General features: G+C 33.6%; 1 protein-coding gene and 1 long non-coding RNA gene across 2 annotated transcripts in view; one reads left to right on the top strand and one right to left on the bottom strand.

The window, feature by feature from the left end:
• The window catches only part of LOC140440299 (uncharacterized), a 605,785-nt gene that overhangs the window by 326,403 nt on the left and 257,418 nt on the right, over positions 1-21,964 (bottom strand). The window lies entirely within an intron of this gene.
• LOC140432067 (UDP-glucosyltransferase 2-like) overlaps positions 7,906-21,964 on the top strand; it is a 45,874-nt gene continuing 31,815 nt past the window's right edge. The window contains exons 1-2 of the mRNA XM_072519913.1: positions 7,906-7,972; positions 19,155-19,384. Coding sequence (XP_072376014.1) covers positions 19,177-19,384 — 208 coding nt within the window. The 5' untranslated portion in view covers positions 7,906-7,972; positions 19,155-19,176. The remainder of the gene's footprint in view (positions 7,973-19,154; positions 19,385-21,964) is intronic.

Below are 21,964 nucleotides of genomic sequence, written 5' to 3' on the forward strand. Positions count from 1 at the left end.
ACCGTAATTTAAGTAGAGCCAGGTGTCGCTTACAAAATTAACGTAAGTAATTGCTAATATACTACCTTGCGATTTAAGTTTCTGGCTATTAGATATTGCGTCTACTTGACAACCTTAGGAGATAAAAGAAAAGCTCACATGATAAATAATTCCATTAAACTTTTTTATTATTAATTTAACTCTTCTATCTTTAATTGAGTCATTTTACATAATGGTGTTAGTTATTGAACCTATGTATGCAACTCTCTAAGTAATATACAAAAAAAATAGGCGAGTAATATTCGAAAAATATTTGCAAATTTTATATAAAACGTGCTCAAGATTTTTACTATAAATTGTATAAACGTGTAGAAGTTCTAGATCCTTATCAAAGTCAAATACCAAAAGTTTAAAATATAGGCTCAGAAGACATTCCAAATATCACAACAGAGGAAAAAAGGAGTCCTCTCGGAGATTAAACACAATAAATCACCTGTAAAATATGGGCTAATCATAGAACAAATCACGGGAGGAGAAACGCTAATAAATGTGTTGAGAAAAACAATATTTGTTTGATAAGACCTGTAACCCCCTTCCAAATGTTATAATGAACTAATCAATCAATCAATCAATAATGTCTTTTTACTTCCCATTAAAAAAAATACAATTTTCTCTTTTGGTGACATTTGTTCTCCTTGGCACATGCCATCAGGAGGGTTGGCAAACTAATATTATTCCCTAATTAATATACAAAAAATTACACTAAGGTTCATTACATCTAACAATTTCATTAAAATTAATAAAAAATAAATTAAGTAAATATTCATATAAATGTAAGTAATAAAATAAATGTGTATATCCTACTAAGTAGCACTTCGCCCTAGACTAAACAGTAATAACAAAGTATAACAGTAAGGTATATATTGCATTTAAAATGATTGAATGTGTCCCTTAGAGGGGGTGAAAGCTGTTGATATAATAATAATAATAACAAGATAGTCAAGATAGACAAGACAGATAAAAAGATAATAGCTATTCGCAAACAAATTATTAATACTAATTTTAATATTTTAATACTATTGAAATAACACCATGCTAATAGATTTAGTAATTAAATAGGCTCACTAACTCATACCTATACGCCCGTGCTTCCCTACAATAACCTGCTAACTCAGCCTTTCCCTGTATCATTATTGTAACTACTTCCACTCTACTAAGTTCATGTCGATCCAACCACTTTAACCTAATATGTCTCAACACCGAACATTTTCCCAAAAAATGTATCACATCTTTCCTTTCCTTTGTGTTACACAGTGAGCAAAACCTTCTTTCATCATTTCTGTCAGGTAGATCATTCAAATATAGAACTCCACATCTTAATTTGAAGAGCCATCGAATGTCCCCAAAATTTTCCATTTCCAGTAGATAATGCATGTTTACTTCTTCTTCCCGCAGTTCTTTGTAGTGTCCACAAAAATTTGATTTGAGTGCCCTATTCTCAGCCTGACGCTGTATCTCCTCCTTCTTTTTTTCTATCATATTCTCAATCATACTAGGCCAGCTTTCTCTCCATTCCCATTCACACCTTACCTCAATTCCAAATTTGTCTCCCATGCTCATCCAATCTTTCCACCAGCCACACCTTGCTTTTATCATTTCTTTCAAAAGAAATTTTGGCAACCTATCACTCGAATATCCTAGTATTTTTTTAACATATTTTTGATGTAAATTCATTGTATATAGGCTGACTCTAGCAATACCTGTCTCCAAATCTAACATAAAGTTAGGACAATACCTTGGACAAGAGAACATTTTTTTTATATAAAATCTTCTGATTTCCACCTCATTGTACCCAAAAAGACCCCATACCTGAGACCCATAAGTCAAAATTGATCTTATCACCGACTCATACACTGTTACTTTAGCCAAAAAGGGTATATTAGCCTTAGACACTAACCTACTCCAAGCCGTGTGAATCGCTACTTTTGCCAAACTCTGGCGCTTTTTTAGATGAGCTTTAAACGACAACTTGGGTGTTAGTATCATTCCCAAATAATTATAGTTATTCACTACCTCTAATACTCGATCGTTCAGCTTCCAAGATTCCCTGATCACACCACCTCCTCTTCTGAATACAAGAATTTTGGATTTATCTAAATTAATTTTTAGATTCCACATCCTACAGTATTTTTCCAGTTCATTAATCATCCGCTGTAGCACCTTCGGATTGATTGCCATCAAAACCAAATCATCTGCATATAATAAAAGTCCGTGGCAAAAGGACTAGTATCCATGCCAAACACACTAATAAAAGTCTTATAATTAAACCATTTATCTCCAAACCGCCTCCCAATGCGTCATGCAGGTCATTCACAAAAAGCGCAAACAGTAATGGACTTAAAAGACATCCCTGTCTCACTCCTACATTACAGTCAAACCATTCAGATAGACCTTCCCTTGACCAGACTGCCGATTTTGTACTTGCGAACATACTTTTTAACAAATTCAGTACTTTAGTAGATAATCCTAAGCGACTCAACTTGTAAAAAAGGGCCCATCGATCAACTGTATCAAAGGCAGCACTAAAGTCTACAAAAAATGTATAAACATTTTTTACTCCCCGTGCATGTTGGATGTTTACTATACTCGTAAGATTAAAAATGTTGTCTATAGTTGAATAGCCAGTTCTATATCCTGCCTGAAACTCATTTAAAATGTTATTATTTTGTACCCACGAGGTAAGTCTGGTTAAAGTCAATGCCGCAATGAGTTTGGTTACTGCATTTAAGAAGCTAATACCTCGATAACTTTCTGCACTTTCCATATTTCCTTTCTTATAAAGAGGAAAAATTATTGCATCACAAAATCCCCGAGGAAAGTTTGGTTTGACGAAAAAATTTTAATGAACTAGTAACCATAACGCACAAAAAAGGTGACAGCTCAGACCTAAAGAACTGCATACTTATTAGTTTGTATAAACTATTCATGAAGATAATACCAAATCGACTTCTGAACAAACTGGATAGTTACCAACCTTGCGAACAGGCTGGGTTCCGCTCCATATACGCAACAAATGATCATCTACAAGTTATAAAACACTAAGAGAAAAGTGCAAAGAATACAACAACCCTATCTTTCTTATATTCGTAGACTATGAAAAGGCCTTTGATACTATAGATCATCATAAAATGCTTCGAGCATTGGCTGACTGCCGCATCGACTATCGATATATTGCCTTGATTAAGAGTATCTACGAAACTAGTACAGCTTGTGTCCGACTTTAGAAAGATACCAAAAAGTTTCAAATAAAACGTGGTTAAACAGGGTGATACTATGTCCCCGAAATTATTTACAGTTGTACTCGAATACACGTTTAAGCAAATGACAAAGGGATAATATGGGAATTAATATAAATGGAGAGGACCTACCAAAGATTTGCCGATGATATCGTTATACCATTTGATAGAGCTGATAAAGCTATAAATATTTTGGAAATGCACTATGTATCATCAAAAACAATTGGTCCTAAAATTAACACCTTAAAGACAAAATTTATGACCAACTTTGTTGCCAGCCAGAAAATTCAGATTGAAAGTCATAGCATCGACCAACTAAGAGCTTACAAAGATTTAGGGCATGAGATTTGCGTAGGCCGAGATAATCAGACAACTGAAATACAAAAAAGGATAGATCTCACATGGGCTGCCTTTGGTAGATTAAACAACATTTTTAAGTCTAATATTCTCTTTTGTTTAAAAAGAAAGGTTTTTAAACAATGTGTTTTACTGGTCCTTACATATGGTACAGGAACAGTAACTCTGAAAAAAAAAAACCATAAATAAAACAAGAGTTACACAACACGCTGTGAAAAGATCAATGTTGGGTATTACCATTGGAGATAAAGTACCTATCCTAGAAATAAGAAGAAGAACAGGAGTCATGGATGCAGTTAAAAAAATGGCCATGGCTAAATGGGCTTACGCTAGACATGTTGTCAGAATGACGAATGATAGATGGACCAGACAGATTTTTGAATGGCGACCAGACAACAGACATATTGAAACAGAGGACGACCATCGACTAGATGGATGGATGTTATTAAGCAAATTCACAAATTGTATGCAAGAAGCACAAGATAGAAATCGATGGGAAATTTTACGAGAGGCTTACTTTTAGCAGTGGACAAATATAGTCTAGTTCATGATAGGCAATATACACTTGAGTGCAAAATAATCGACTCAAAAGCGATATTTGAGATTACACCTTCTGTTTCAATGTAAGAATTATGAAAATAAAAAAATGTAATGTGCAAACATTAATTTTAGTATTGAACTTACAAAAACTTTTATTGCATTATTTGAAAGACGCATTTTAAAAATAGTATGCAATACAAACAGAGTTTCCTAAATATTCATCATTGGAACTAACGCAAGAAAGACGTTATGAACAGAGAAATCATCAGTTACAACATAAATTTCTTAATTATTCAGTATTTAATATTACCACCCCTACTCCTAATTACACTTTCCAATCGATTTCGTATGGATCGGATGACTTTTCTAATAAATTCTTGAGGCATTGCTTCCCATTCATCATTAAGTGCAGCTCTCAATTCCCTTATGCTTCTTGATGCATGATTTCTATCCTGGACCCTTCGTTTAAGCTCATCCCAAACATGCTCTATTGGATTTATGTCCGGGCTCAATGCAGGCCAATTAATTGTAGGTATACCGATCTCAGTCAGATAGGTGGTGGTGACTCGTGTGGTATGACATCGTGCATTATCATGCAATAAAATAAAGGCATTACCAATAAATCCCGCGTATGGAACCATATTTTCCTCCAAAATATCTCTGATGTAACGATCCGCCGTTAAACCTCCACCACGTCGTCCACCAGGCACGAAAACCAACTCGGTTTTCCCATCCATAGAAATGCCTGCCCAAAACATACAAGAACTGCCTCCATATGACACAATTTCTCGTATACAACATTGAGCAAATCATTCCCCTGGCCTTCTATAGACTCGACGCCTCTTGTCGTTGCCATGTAGGCAGATCCTACTTTCGTCGGAGAATAATACCTGACTCCATTGATAGTCGTCCCAATCCAGATGTTCGCGAGCAAATTCTAGTCGTCTTTGCTTCTGGGCTGCAGTTACCTTGGGACCCGTAGCTGCCCTTTTTGGTGTCAGTTTGGCTGCTTTCAGTCTCCTTCTGACTGTCCAAACGCTGGTAACCACACCTCGAACCTCTCTAAGCTCTTCTTTGAGATTAGCACCAGTCAAATGTCGATTTCTCAGAGATTTAGATACAAGAAATCGATAATCTCTCTTTGTTGTTATTCGTTTACGACCTCCTCCTTGTCGGCGGACATAATCACCAGTATCTTGGTACCGACGATACACTCGGGACACAGCAGATTGGCATTTAGTCGATTTGCCACGGCTTTCTGGCTCAGGTCTTCTCTCAATAATGCTACTGCCTGAGCTGCTTTGATGGATGTGGTATCCATTTGTTATGAAGTTGCGAACTTAATTGACTGATGTATTAGTGGGTTACTATGGAAATTGATGCTTACGATGTTCACCGAACGCGTTAAGTCGGTGCGTGTCGATTTCAATGAGTCAAATTCTGACCCCCTCTCTACGTATTGCATTATTTATTTGTAATACGTCACCCGATTTACCAAAAATCAAAACTTTTTCAAACTCAATAATGAGGTTAATAATTGTATCCTAAATATTTTTAAATTTACACCTTTTTTGATTAAAACAGGAGACGAACTTTCGCAAAATAATTTTGAGTCGATTTTTTTGCATTCAAGTGTAGTAAGATCAGTATGTACAAGCGACAGGATAAAATATTTGTAGGGACCTAATAATGCTCTGAAGATGAAAAATAAATTTGTTTTCAAACTGGCAACGACTAAAAAAAAGTGTAGTAATTAGAAGTCTAGAAAGTCTAGAATAAATTCATTATTTCGGAACACATGACTTAAAAAAACCTTAAAACACATAAAAACAATTAACAAAAGTCACAATCTAATCACAAAGATAGTTTAATGGAACACTTTCTAAAAAATTTCACCTGGAACAGAAAAAAGTCTTGTCAAAGTCGACATGCTCGTTAAATAAAATACTTCATCATCAACAATAACATTGTTCATATGTTATTGTCGAAGACATACATCATAAAGGTGTTGTAAGGTGACACACGTGTAGAAGCATTATGAACAGAATCATGGTCATAATTTTTCATCATATAATAACTTTTTAAGAATATTGTTTATGTTTTTATGTTGTTTATTTTCCGGGCGGTAATCTAGAATTCCAGTCATACGAAGAAGAAGTGGGCGACCCAAACTCAGATATCTGGAGATGTGCAGGACTATATAAGGAAGACTGGAGTAAGGGAATAGAGAACACAGACACTCGACCGGAAAGGTGGAAGAATATTTTGAGGCAGGCTAGGACTCACGAAGGGCGGTAGCGCCAACTAATGATGATGAATTTAGAATGCTTACTTAATATATAGTGACAAAAATTTTTCGAATTTTAATTAAAATGCTTCTTCTTTTATATAGGTAAATTGCCTATTTCTTTATGACGGTGCCTCCTACTTAAGTGGAATATTATCGTCCCGTCTCTTTCGTGGTGGATCTCTGTTCTCTTTCCTTCTGCCAAACCTGTTCTAGTATTTTTAAAATGACAAGACAAAAACAGACAAAAGCCAGAGAGAAATTTTATGAGTATCTCCAAGAGATGGTAGATGTTATACCAGAAACATATGCAGTTATTATCATGTTAAACATAAATATAATATTGATATAAGGTTGAATGCTTGAATAAATGAACTTTGAAAAAATTAAAGGCAAATATCAAGCACAATTTTAATAATCTGTAAAGAGACTTAAGACAACTTTAATATCACTGACTGCTACATATATTTTTAAGGCAACACATTTAACAACTTTTCAATGCTTGTGCGGTTTTTTCATATTGTTCTTTTTAGATAAACTGATGATGCTTTCTGATTAAGAAAGCGAAGCGTCTTCAATAAATAGATGAAGTAGCCATCAACTTTGTCTTTTTTCTCCACCTTTTGACCGAAAAAAACCCACCACTCTTCTGAGTGATCCTTAATTTATATATATATATATATATATATATATATATATATATATATATATATATATATATATATATATATATATTTATATATATATATATATATATATATATATATACATATATATATATATATATATATATATATATATATATATATATATATATATATATATATACAACATACTATGGCCGTTTCAACCTCGCTTGCTATCATCAGACATGCGTAGATGTGTACAAACTCAAATAGCCTCGTATAAATTTAGGCCTCGTATATCCATGTAAAGTCACGCAAACTAAAATGATACATGCTAAAAAAAAGTTTAATACGTTGCATTTATAGTCACATATACATAGAATCAATGTAATGACATTCAATTATCTGCAATAGGCATTTATTAAACTATTAAATGATTTTCCGTAGTAATAAGACTATTTTTTTAATTGTTTCTTTTGTATATAAATGTTTGCATTTTGTTTAGTTTTCAGTACCTGTAGTCAATAAGAAAAAACTGAATTATTAATTTGTCCTTGATGGTAAGCGTATTTTTTTAATTTAGCCAAAATATTACTTTTGATAAGTGACTGCACGTGGAATACTGATATATTTAATAATAATAATTTTGGGCATATATATAGAATCATTTATTTTATTTTTTTTATAGTGCCACTGCTTGAAATAAACACAACAACTTGTAAAGGTAAAGTGTAGTATATTTTGCTTTACTTAATTTATGTTTAAAGTACATATTATATTAGCAGTATTTAATAAGACTTTATAAACTTTTTAATTCTTAATTAAATATATCTACTGCTGCATAATATAAAAAAATCACGATTGATTTTCGCGAGAAAACACTCATGGTAAGTTAAAAATTCACTTTTATTTTTTTATGTTTTTACTTTCATTCGTCTAAAATTTGCTTTTCTGTGCCATGTTGTACCGGCTTGTTTTCTAATGTCATAGTCTAATTTTAAATTTGGACGTCTTCTTGGTCTCTTGATGCGTCTTGGATACCACAGTGTAATTATAGTGGACCATTTATTGTCAGTTCTTTTCGCTAAATGTCCCGCCCACTGCCGTTTTAAATATTTAATTCTGTGTATTACATCAATAACCTTGGTTTTATGTCTAATCCATTCTTTCCTTTTTAGATCTATTATTGCTACATCTTTCTGCTGTTTTTTTTTGTTTATGATCCAATTTTCAGCCCCATATGACATAATACTTCGCACTAATGTTTTATAAATCTGTGTTTTTGTCTTCATATTTAAGTGTCTATCCCACCTTGCTGTTCTTATTTGTCCTAATCTTTGTGTAATTTCTTCCTCTGTCGTTGCCTCTTTCATGATTGTAAACCCCAAGTATTTGAATTTATTATTTCCTTTGATTGTTACGTTGTCATCAATCTGTAGATCTTCTATGTCTACTTCACTTGTAGACAGGTACTCTGTTTTCGCGAGGTTAATATCTAGGCCAGCCTTGGTATATTCTTCTTGTAGTTTCTTTATCATGTAGCTGAGGTCGTCTTCGTCTTGTGCAATCACTACTTACCGGTACTCCCATGCCTTCGCATTTTCTTTTCCATGTAGTCAAGGCTTTCTCTAAGTATATTTTGAATAGGGTTGGAGAGGTGGAAGAACCTTGCAGGAGCCCTTTTGTTGTGGTTAAGTCTCCTATGATTCTTGTTCCCATTTTAATGGACACTTTATTTTCTTTATACAGAGCTTTTGTAGCTTCTATGAGCTCCGTCTGTATTTCCTATTTGTACATTCCTGTCATAATTCTGACCTTGGTACAGAGTCATACGCCTTTCTCAGGTCCACAAATGCCAAATGTATATCTCTATTTTTTGCTTTTTTTTCTTTTCCAAAAGTTGTTCCAGTGTGTATATGTGGTCTATTCATGATCTTCCTGCCGTGAAGCCTGCCTGATCCTCTCCGATTTTGCCTTTTATCGCTTGCTAGACTTTTTCTCGCAGTATCTTCCCATATAATCTTTCTGTTGATAATATTACGCTTATTGCTATGTAGTTTTCAAATTGTTTTCTATCTCCTTTCTTAAATATAGATGTCATATATGCTTCCGTCCATTCCTTTGGGAGCTGTTCTCCATATATGGCTTTCTGAAATATTTATTGTATCATCGGGTGTAATTTTTTTGATCAGTATGTTATAAGCTCAGGTGAGATGCCTCCAGGTCCCGGTGCTTTCTTATTTTGATTGCTTTTATGGCCATTCTCATTTCCCTATCTGTTATTTCTATGCATTTTCTCATATCTTCCTTAATACTTTTTCTTATTGTCTTACAAAGTTCTGTGTATTATATTCTCTGTATGTTGCTAATAACTTTCATTTCCACTCTTTGTTTAGGCATTATTTAAGTTTTATAAGACAGTTTACATGTCCATTTTGTTGTTGCGGGCCTTTAATTTCTTTGGCACTATCAAGGATGATTTCCAATATTTGAGAGCTGTCGATTTGGTCATGTAGTCATCAATTGTCCTTTGGTAGTGATCCGAGTTTTCTTTTAGATTGTTAATATTTATACCGGTTACTCTTGGTTTTGTAATTAATTTTATTCTTTCTAGTTTTAGATATAGAACATTTTTTTCTTTGATTAGCCTATGGTCGCTGCCTGTTTGAAATTTATTTATTACACCGACATCTTTTATTGTAACAATCTTGTTGGTTAGAATAAAGTTAATTTTGTTCTTAGTGATTTTATTCGGTGCTATCCAAGTCAATTTTCTGTTTGACTTCTTCTTAAAGAATGTATTTGCAATTGGCATGTTTTGGTAGTGTGAAAAATGAACAAGTCTTTTTTCCATCTTATTTCTATCACCGACTCCATACTTTCCCACCACTTGTTCCTTCTCGCTTTTCTTTACCACTTTGGCATTAAAGTCAGCAAATAAATACTTAAAAACATTTTTATTGTTATTTAATGCTTCATTTATGTTACTGTCTTCTTCTTCTTCAAGTGCCATCTCCGCGGCGGAGGTCGGCAATCATCATAGCTATTCGGACTTTTAAGACGGCTGCTCTGAAAAGTTCATTTGATGTACATCCGTACCACTCTCTCAGGTTGCGCAGCCATGACATTCTCCCCCTATACTTCTCTTTCCTTGGATCTTTCCCTGCATAATCAGTTGGAGCAAGGTGTATTTCTCTCCATGTGTAATATGTCCGAGATATTCTAATTTTCTTGATTTTATTGAATTTAAAATTTCCATTTTTTTGTTCATCGTTCCCAGAACCTCTTTGTTTGTGACGTGTTCTGTCCATGATATTTTCAGAATTCTTCTGTACACCCACAGCTCGAATGATTCCAGTTTTTTCATTGTTGTCGCATTCAAGGTCCAAGATTCCATTCCATAAAATAAAGTCGAAAAAACATAGCACCTCGCCAACGTAACTCTTAGTTCCAGTTTTAAATCCCTGGTACATAGAACTCTTCTCATTTTGTTGAAATTTGCTCTAGCCTTTTCTATTCTTATTTTTATCTCCTAATTGTACTCATTTGTGGAGTTAATCATTGTTCCCAGGTATGCATATTTGTCCACTTGTTCGACGTTGGTTTCGTTTATTAGAAGATTCTCGTTATTTCTTTGAGTTTTCGATATTCTCATAAATTTCGTCTTCCAGTCTCTGAAGATCTTTAATATTTTCGGCTAAGATCACAGTGTCGTCCGCATTTCTAATGTTGTTAATGGGAACTCCATTTACCTTTATTCCAGCTGTTTCACCCTCAAGAGCTTTTTTCAGGACCTCTTCGGAGTAGGCATTGAAAAGAATTGGCGACAATACGCATCCCTGTCTTACTCCACATCTAATTTCAATTTCTTCTGACAGCTGTTCGTTAAAACGTACTTTTGCTCGCTGTTTATAGTATAAATTTGATATGATCCTGATGTCGTTGTAGTCAATCTTCTTTAATTTCAGGACATTCATTAAATGTTTATGTCGTACTTTATCGAATGCTTTATTATAGTCAATAAAACATGCGTATATTGACGTCCAGGCATCTTTGTATTAGTATATTAAGTGAAAAAAGAGCTTCACGTGTTCCTAGGCCTTTGCGAAAACCAAATTGTGTATTATTAACGTCTATGTCCAGTTTGTCATATATTCGGTTATGGATGACTTTAAGTAGTAACTTTAGCGTATGAGACATTAAGCTAATGGTGCGGTAATCGCTGCATTCTCTTGCGTTTTTCTTTTTAGGGAGACAAATAAAAATAGATGTTAACCATTCTTTGGGTAATACGCCTGAACTATAAATTTGGTTCAAGAGTGTCACTAAAACATCAATGTGCTTCTCATCTAGAATTTTTAGGATTTCTATAGGAAGCATATCAGGTCCAGGGCTTTTCCCGCTCTTCATTGTTTTTAATGCGTGCAATATTTCTTCTTTTGTAATATATGGACCTATTTCTTCTGACGTAAGTTCTATGTGCTCCAGATCTCCTCTTTCATCATCGAACAATTCATCGATATATTCTGCCCATCTTTGTATTTTCTCGTCCGTATGTGTTATAGCAGTACCGTGTCTATCCAGAATTGCACAAGTGGGATTTTGTTTTCTTAGTCCTGCCAGTTCTTTGACTTTCTTGTGTAGGTTAAACAGATCATATTTATTTTGAAGGTCTTCGGTCTCTTTGCATTGCTCTTCAAAGTATTTTTCTTTTGCCTGCTTTATCGTCTTTCTAATCTCGTGGTTTATCTCTCTGTATTTATTGTTACCCTTGTTTCTAAATTATCTCCGTTGTTCCATCATATTGAGTATCTCGTCATTCATCCATTCCTCTTTTCTCCTTGAGGAAGTCTTTAGTATTTCTTTACGGGGTTCCAGTAGACAATCTTTTAGTCGATTCCAGTACTCGTCAATATCATTGGTGTTTGTGTTCAATTTGTTGCAGTTCACATGCAGTTCATGTTGGAGTCATTCTTTTACTTAAGGTTCTTTAAGTTTTCTTGTGTCTATTGTAGGGATTCTTTGATGTCTTTTAATATTTTTAGGGGTGAGTGTAATTTTGGCTATAAGTGGATTGTGATCTGAGGCCACGTCTGATCCAGGATATGCTTTCACGGCTTTAACAGCATTACGGTATCTTTCATTGATCATAATGTAGTCTATCTGGTTCCTGACTACTTTCTCCGATGTATCTGCGGGCGATCGCCATGTATAGAGTCGTCTGTTTGGTAACATAAAAAATGTGTTTGTAATAATAAAGTTCTGCTCTTGACAGAATTGTAACAGGCGGTCTCCTCTCTCGTTTCGATTTCCCAGACCATAGTTTCCTATATACTTTCCGCTTTGTCCCTTTCCAATCTTTGCATTGAGATCACCTAGGACTATCGTGATTTCTCTTGTTTTCGTTATTCTAAGTGCCTCTTCGATATCTCGATAAAATAATTCTACTTCTTCTTCGTCGGCATTCGCCGTAGGAGCATAAACTTGTGTCAAATTCAGTTTGGCATGAGATGTCACTAACTTCAGTACAATTACTCTTTCTGGGATAGGGAAATAGCATTCTACCGCTCTATTAGATTTTTTATTAACTATGTTACTGTAGAGTTCCTCTATTTTTACGTCAGTGTGAGTAATCTTTGAGGCGTATATTTGTATAATTTGTATATTGTATATCTCTGATAGTTTTAAGGAACCTAGCTACTTTATTCGAGACACTAGTTATTTCTACTATTTTTCGATTTCATTTCTTGTTGATTAGGAATCTCATACCGCCTGTTCCGCCCGTTAATGTGCCTCGGTTGTAAAATGTGTTTCCTGACGCCAATCTGATTTTCTTTTTCCAGTTTTACAAGTCTGGATGAATTTGATAGCGAGCGGAATTATATGTCTCTATATATAACATTGTTGTTTTATTTGGGTAGCGGTTTAGACTCCGCAGATCCTTAGCACACTCTGCCCTCCTGGCATGATATCGAAAGCTACCCATTCGTGGCCATTGGGGCCTACGGAGAATGGGGGCCATGACTTAAATGTTTCGTTCATGTTGTGAGGCACACCTTACCACGCTGCCTCAGTGCGGGTTGGTAAGGGTTTGGTGGTATATTCCGATTATATCGAGTATTATAATTCGTCGAAGTTCGTCTTTCACCCTCCTCTCTCTACCACATAACGTACTCTCATATATATATATATATATATATATATATATATATATATATATATATATATATATATATATATATATATATATATTGATTTATAGTATCAGCAATCGGTCAGGAAATAAAACTCAATTTGTTCAGTCTCAATATATCGTCACGATTTTGTGACTTCTTCAGGAGAAAACTGTAAATTTATTAGAATATTATTATATTATTATTATTATATTATAATATTAGAATTTACAGTTTTCTCCTGAAGAAGTCACAAAATCGTGACGAAATATTGAGACTGAACAAATTGAGTTTTATTTCCTGACCGATTGCTGATACTATAAATCAATATTTAAAACAGTACGGTCGAAAAATAATTTGAAATATATATATATATATATATATATATATATATATATATATATATATATATATATATATATATATATATATATATATATATATATATATATATATATATATATATATATATATATATTTAAATACACAATGTGAGTAAGATTAAAATCGCACTGTAAATGATTATATCGGCCAAGGAGAAAAAAACTTGTCTCTTCTCTTCTTTCAATCTTTTAATAGAAAACGTTTCGTGCAGTAATTTCTGCACTTCTTCAGTTCTAATGATTGTAAAGTCATATAAAGATGTCAAACAATGTCAAATGCATAGGTTTAGATGTATGTAATGCATTAAAATGTTTTAATTAGAGCTTAGTAAACAATCTAAAAAAATTAAATTTTTTTATAAAAAAAGGAAAGTTAACTTTATTGTTGGAGTCACCAAAGCAATTAAAAGATTTCATTTCTTGTTGATTAGGAATCTCATACCGCCTGTTCCGCCCGTTAATGTGCCTCGGTTGTAAAATGTGTTTCCTGACGCCAATCTGATTTTCTTTTTCCAGTTTTACAAGTCTGGATGAATTTGATAGCGAGCGGAATTATATGTCTCTATATATAACATTGTTGTTTTATTTGGGTAGCGGTTTAGACTCCGCAGATCCTTAGCACACTCTGCCCTCCTGGCATGATATCGAAAGCTACCCATTCGTGGCCATTGGGGCCTACGGAGAATGGGGGCCATGATTTAAATGTTTCGTTCATGTTGTGAGGCACACCTTACCACGCTGCCTCAGTGCGGGTTGGTAAGGGTTCGGTGGTATATTCCGATTATATCGAGTATTATAATTCGTCGAAGTTCGTCTTTCACCCTCCTCTCTCTACCACATAACGTACTCTCATATATATATATATATATATATATATATATATATATATATATATATATATATATATATCGTCACGATTTTGTGACTTCTTCAGGAGAAAACTGTAAATTTATTAGAATATTATTATATTATTATTATTATATTATAATATTAGAATTTACAGTTTTCTCCTGAAGAAGTCACAAAATCGTGACGAAATATTGAGACTGAACAAATTGAGTTTTATTTCCTGACCGATTGCTGATACTATAAATCAATATTTAAAACAGTACGGTCGAAAAATAATTTGAAATATATATATATATATATATATATATATATATATATATATATATATATATATAAATATATATATACATATATATATATATATATACATATATATATATATATATATATATATATATATATATATATATATATATATATATATATATATATATTATATTAATACACAATGTGAGTAAGATTAAAATCGCACTGTAAATGATTATATCGGCCAAGGAGAAAAAAACTTTTCTCTTCTCTTCTTTCAATCTTTTAATAGAAAACGTTTCGTGCAGTAATTTCTGCACTTCTTCAGGTCTAATGATTGTAAAGTCATATAAAGATGTCAAACAATGTCAAATGCATAGGTTTAGATGTATGTAATGCATTAAAATGTTTTAATTAGAGCTTAGTAAACAATCTAAAAAAATTAAATTTTTTTATAAAAAAAGGAAAGTTAACTTTATTGTTGGAGTCACCAAAGCAATTAAAAAAGCAACTAGGCTTGCTTTTTTTATCCAGTTTTAAAACAAAATGCCAATTTGCTATCAGACCTATTCAAAAAATAGTTTGTGAAGCCATTCGTCCTCAATATATTTCATTTAGAACAAGCTTCAATGGACCTTTCGAAACTTATGTGATTTGTACCAACACTATTTTACCAACTGATAATATGACAGGAACCCAAAATTTTTTTTACAACTTAGGACTTACAACATCTTAAGCAGTTTTGTGATAATGCAGCCAAACATTGTTTCCATAGCCTCGCTCACAACACAACGGAACAAGGGACAAAAATTAGTCTTGTAAAGAAGAAACAGACTGCAAAAAATGTGCTCAGAAAACATAATATAAAAATGTATCTTAGTGGTGACCTTCATAGTTTTTGCCGTGTAGGCTTCATATCAACAACAGAAAAAAAAACTGCATATTACACAACAAAAATGCTCTTAAGGATATGCTCAACAACCCTACGGAAATCACAAAAATCATAGAGTTTCTAAACATCGCTTAGATTATCTAGATTACAAAGATTTTACTTAATATACATTAGTTCTCTCTTCTAAATCCTGGGAGTTTAATGGTCATCGTGATGCCGTGTATACATTAGTTATTGTAATACAATTACTATTTGTTTTCATTATTTATCTAATGTTTGTGTTGCTGCACAAATAGTCATGGTTATGGAGGTACTTTGTGTAAATAGTATAAAAAAATCTTCTTTAAGTCAATTGGAGCCAGGTGGATCTCTCTTCACGTATAATATGTCTGAGATATTCCAATATTCTTGTTTTAATTGTATTTAAGATTCAGGTTTCTTTATTCATTCTTCTCAGAACCCCTTTGTTTGTGACGTGTTCTCTTTACTATATTTTCAGGATTCTTTTACATATCCACAACTCGAATGATTTTAGTTTTTGAATTGATGTCGCATTCAACCTTACTCTTAGCTCCAACTTTAAATCTCTTAAGCAGAACACTCTTCTTTTTTTGGTGAAATTTACTCTACACTTTTCTATTCTGATTTTAATTTTTTGGAAGAAGTCATTTTTGGAAACAACATCATTGTTCCAAGATATGCATATTTATCCACCCAACATTGGTTTCGTTCATTAGAATATTAAGTTTCCGATATTCTCATAAATTTTGTCCTCTTGGCGTTCATTGTTAGACCGCATTACTTTTCATACTCCGCTATTCTGGCCACCAGTCTTTAAAGATTTTCAACAGTTTTGGCTAAAGTGACAGTGTCATCTGCATGTATAATGTTCATTAGACTCCGTATACCTTTATTTCAGCTGTTTTACCCTTAAGAGCTTTTTTGAGGATCTCTTCTAAGTAGGTGTTAAAAACAATTGGCGACAATACACATCTTTGTATCACTTCAGGTCTATTTTTTTCAAATTCCTCTGACAGCCTGTTATTGCGTACTTTTACTTGCTGCTCCTAGTATAAATTTTATATGAGCCTGAGGTTATTGTAGTCTATCTTCGTTGACTTCAGGACGTTCAATAATTATTTATGTAGTAATTTACCAACTGCTTTATTATAGTCATAAAAACACTGAAATATATCTTAGTTGACATCTAGGCAACTTTGTATCAGTACTAGGACGGTCTGATAAGTACTTAGCTTACAAAAGAAAAACAAGAATTTTGGAAAGTGGCGATTAATTTGTCAACATAGTCTTCTTTTAGCTCGATACACCTAACCCAGCGTTAACTTCTTTAACCCGTCTAAAAAATATGTTTTCTTGAGGTTTGCAAAGTAGGCTTCCGTTGCGGCGATGATCCCCTCATTCCACTAATTTCTGCCCAGCGAGTGTATTTTTCAGTTGGGAATCAAAAAGAAGTCTCACAGGGCAAAATCTAAAGAATACGGTATACAGTGTGTTTATTTTTAAACGTTTCTAGAATAGTAAGGGAGAACTAAAATGATATGATGAAAGAGAACTCATCCCCATCAACCCCTAAGGCCCCACTTACCACAACCAAAAAAGTTTAAATTGCAAACCCCTACTTGTGATACATCTTTGCAAAGGCTATAAAAAATTCTATCCAATGGTATAAATAATAATTATACACGGTAAATCAATAATTGTGAAACTTTGGCTAAAATGGAAAATTTTATGAGGTTTGTGTTGAATATGTTGATTTAATTACTATCTTAATAGGAATAAGCCACAATCAAAGGTTAAAGTTAAAGTTTATTGGCGTTTAGAAGTGAAAATTGAAACGTCATTACATAAGTTTCACCCATACAAAACACAAATTCTTCAAGAACTATGCGGTGATGATCCAGACCGACGAACTGAAATTTGTGAACTCATGACTGAAAGAATTCACGTTGAACCGAGAATCTTAAAAAATATTTGTTTCATAGATGAATGTACTTTTATGCTGAATGGTAATGTAAATAAACAAAGCTGTCGGTACTGGAATCGATTCAGTGAAGGTCACACTCAATATCCTGGAAAACTAAATGTTTGGGCAGGAATATTAGGCGATGCTATAATTGGCCCCTTGTTCATACCAGGCAATTTAAGTGGCGACATTTATCTCGATATGCTGAAAAACACCATCGAACTTTTAACTGTCAATTAATTAGAGAACCAAAGGGACGATCAAGGCAACCTAGCTCTAGATGAAGATTTGCTGCACTTCCAACAATATGGAGCACCTCCTCACTATGCAGCTCCAGTTAGGCACTGTTTGGATACTAATTATCCGAACAAATGGATTAGAAGGAGAGGTCCTATTGAGTGGCCACCAAGGTCACCAGACTTACTGTTACCTGACTTTTTTCTATGGGGTTGCCTTAAGTCAGTTGTTTGTAAAACTTAACCTGCGTCACTTGGGGAATTGCGAGAAATAATTACGAAAGCATGTTGTGCTATTACTAAAACACCATTTGCCAAAGTTCGTGCAGAATTTAAAAATAGGCCATATTATTGTTTACAAAACAACGGAACTCACTTTGAATATTTATGTAATTGAAATTTTCAACAAATTTGTAGTTTAACAAAACCTAATTAAATTTTCCATTTAAGCCAAAGTTTAACAATTATTGCTTCACATTGTTATCACAAGTAGGGATTTGCAATTTAAACTTTTTTTGGTGTGGTGGGTAGGGCCTAGGGAGTTAATGGGGTGAGTTGTCTTTCATGTCATTTTAGTTCCCCCTTACTATCTTAGAAATGGCTTTAAGCATTTTTCGATATCAGCTTTTGTTCCTGAGATATAGCCCATTGTAAGTTTTAAAATTGACACACTGTTTTTTCTGCAATTCGACATCAAATCTACCCAATAGTTCAGCATAGTCGAGCCCTGTGATTGCTTTGTTCCTCTTTTGGTAGAGATACCTACTTAGATACCTCGCACACCTTCAGTTAGCGATCTGCAAATGAGATCTTGAATTTTTGTCACGTTATCCTCCGCGGTAGATATTTTCGGGGTACCGAGACGTCGCTGATCAAAAACTAACGTACACCCACATTAAAACTCATTAAACCAACTTTTAACGGTTGCCATTAAAGGAGAAGAGTCACCGGATATACAGCACCCAAGCGCTCTTTGATTTTTCTGTGCAATTTCCCTTCCAAAAGTAAGAATTGAATCACCGACCTATATTCCTTTTTTTCAATTTTTTTAAAATCAGGGGATACGCCTGCTTTCACACGCAGTTAAAAAATTAATGAGTTAGAGTCGGCTAACATTTAAATATTACCCATATATAAGACTGTTTTACACGATAGTAGATTTCTCTTGAGATAGTGGCGCCATCGGCCGGTGAGGCTAAGTACTTATCGGATCGCTTTAGTGAAAAAAAAACTTCGTTTGATTCTAAATAAAACAAAAAAATAAAATAAAAAAAATGCTCTACTAAATAATATATTCATATTTTAGATCTATTCTAGACCACAAAATAATGAAAGTATTGTTATTTATCTTGAGTATACCCACTACTTTTGGATCAAATATTCTAATGATAGATGAAATTTTATCGCCAAGTCATCAAATATGGAATTATGTATTGGTTGAAGCACTTCTAGACAAAGGGCACCATGTTACTATCATCGGACCGAAAACGATAGATATAATTGTTCACACTAATTTGACCATGTATGAATTGGAAGGTAAGGTTAAAATAATGTTTTAAATAAAAAATCACTTAAAAATTCTTTATTTTAGATATTACAGTTATAAGTTAGTTTTATCCAAAAAATGTTTAGTCTATCGAGTAGTTTTCTGTGTTTCCCGTTTAATTTAGTGAACATAGGTCGACATTACACGATTCAAGAATGTTAGGTAACAGGCTTTCACAAGGTTTAGATTTAAGCCAGTTTTCTAAATCTAAATTGTTTTGAATGCACTGCATATGAAAGTTAATGGATCATACATGTCATCATCATCCTTAGCTCTTTTAAGTCTACTGCTGAACATATACGTCCAATGAATAATTCCATTGCATCTGATCCTAATCCTTTGAATTTGAATAAAAAAAACAACAGAATTTTTGTGAAATTTATTAATTTAAGTATATTCTTAAAACAAATTCAGTCAAAATAAACAATGCTGATCCTGAAGTATATTCTGCAGGATGTAATATTCTTAAGATACCAGTAGAAACACAGCGTAACAAAAAATTAAATGAGAAATAAAAATCAGGTGGCTTTTCTTTCTACCTATTCTTCCTATTGTTTTGCATAGATTGTTGCAAAACAATTTTTGTCGTCGTGTTTGAGACAAAGTCCGACATTGCAAGATGAACCTTTTCACTGTGTTCTGCTAATATTTGCTGTCGTGCTGCAATTGGAACATCTCAAAGAAGTAGTTCTTTGGGCATATGAGAAGACTTTGAATGGCGCAGTTCCAAGGGAATATGGCTTTTGAATTTACTCACTGGTTTTTCTGCTGATGGTTTCCCCTTTTTAATTGTTCTGAGGCTTCAAGAAGGCCTCTAATCACAGAAAGCCGAAATTATTTTAAAGACATACTTTTGGATTGGCTTCTAAGTTGAAATAGAAGGAATGCGTTTATGACGCAAGCATCCACAAAATAAAAAAAATATTATATGCCACGACTTGTGTGATTTACGAGTGTTTACTTTTGTGTGTTTGTCAGTTATGAACTCTGGTAAATCCTTTCTTTTTTAAACGATTTCACTGGGTGGTGTTTATTTACTAAGACCCTTGTTAGATCATGTACGTCTCGTTGTCCTAAGTTTTTTTCGGTGGAATTTCCCACTTTACCAATATATATCTGTAACTCTTACATGAATCCGCTTGAATCTGCTCTAATTCATTCTTTGTAGCCGTTTTATAGGTTTATTGGGCATTTACTGTCGGATACTGCTTCGACCTTTGAATCGTATCATAGACTCATCAATCGCTTGAAACTCATGTGGATTTAATACTGCAGGTCGCACTTTGTAAGGTTTGTTAAATCCAGGATCAGTTTTTTTGCTGCACTGTATTATCAACTAGATGGAAATTGCCTAGTAACCAAGCGAATCTGTTACGTGACATAGCCGAACTGATAAAAGTGTCTCGTAATTCATCACGTGACGATCAATAATCTCTGTAACTGGCCATTTCCTTTATATCTATTCTTCTTCTTCTTAACGTGCCTATCCGTTCCGAATGTTGGCGATCATCACGGCTATCTTTACTTTGTTTATTGCAGCGCGGAACAGTTCAGTGGTAGTCGTGTTATACCACTTTCGTAAATTTTTAAGCCAGGAAATGCGTCTTCTTCCCGGTCATCTCTTACCATTTACCTTCCCTTGGAGAATCAGCTGGAGAAGGCCGTAACGTTCTTGATTTCTCATTACATATCCTAGATATTCCAACTTTTTAGTTTTGACGGTCATGAGAATTTCACCTTCTTTCACCATTCTACGCAGGACCTCCACATTAGTAACTCTGTCAACCCAAGATATACGTAAGATGTGCCTATAACACCACATTTCGAAAGCTTCGAGCTGATTCATAGATGCAACAGTCAGTGTCCACGCTTCCATTCCGTAGAGCAGAACCGTGAATATGTAGCAGTTGAATAGACGGTATTTTGTTTTTAATGATATGTCTCGACTGTTGAAAATGGTTCTCATTCTAACGAATGCTGCTTTTGCTTTTATTATTCGCTGTTTAATTTCTGTTGAGTGGTCCCATTGGCTAGTTAAATTGGTGCCTAGATATGTATATTGCTCGACTCTTTCGATATTCTGTTGGTTGATTGTAAGTTGAGCGTTTAGTATTGGTTTTTTACTAATTGTCATAAATTTGGTTTTCTTTATGTTAAGAGCTAGTCCGTATCTTTTGCTGACTTCTGTTATGCGATTTGTTAATATCTGTAAGTCATTCAGATTATCGGCAAAAACTATAGTGTCATTTGCATATCTAATGTTATTTAACCTATATTATACCTATATATACCTTATTATATAAATAAAATAAATAAATACCTATTAATAAATTTAATCCAAGAAATGTTTTGACTTCGTCTTCATTAGTAGGTGTAAATCCATTACCTCCTCTGTAATTTTGAACATAAATAGATTCCTTTTAAATACAATTAGGTGAATTAAATTCTCAGGAAATTGTTCCAAAAACACATCTCTGGGGTTCTCTGCTGAATTTAAAATGTTTGGGCCTGTAGTTTTAATATTTTTTTTTTGTTTGTGTTATACAAATTTAATTTTGGGTTCAAAATAT

Source organism: Diabrotica undecimpunctata, chromosome 1, assembly GCF_040954645.1.
Source record: "Diabrotica undecimpunctata isolate CICGRU chromosome 1, icDiaUnde3, whole genome shotgun sequence".
Classification (NCBI taxonomy): Eukaryota; Metazoa; Arthropoda; class Insecta; order Coleoptera; family Chrysomelidae; genus Diabrotica; species Diabrotica undecimpunctata.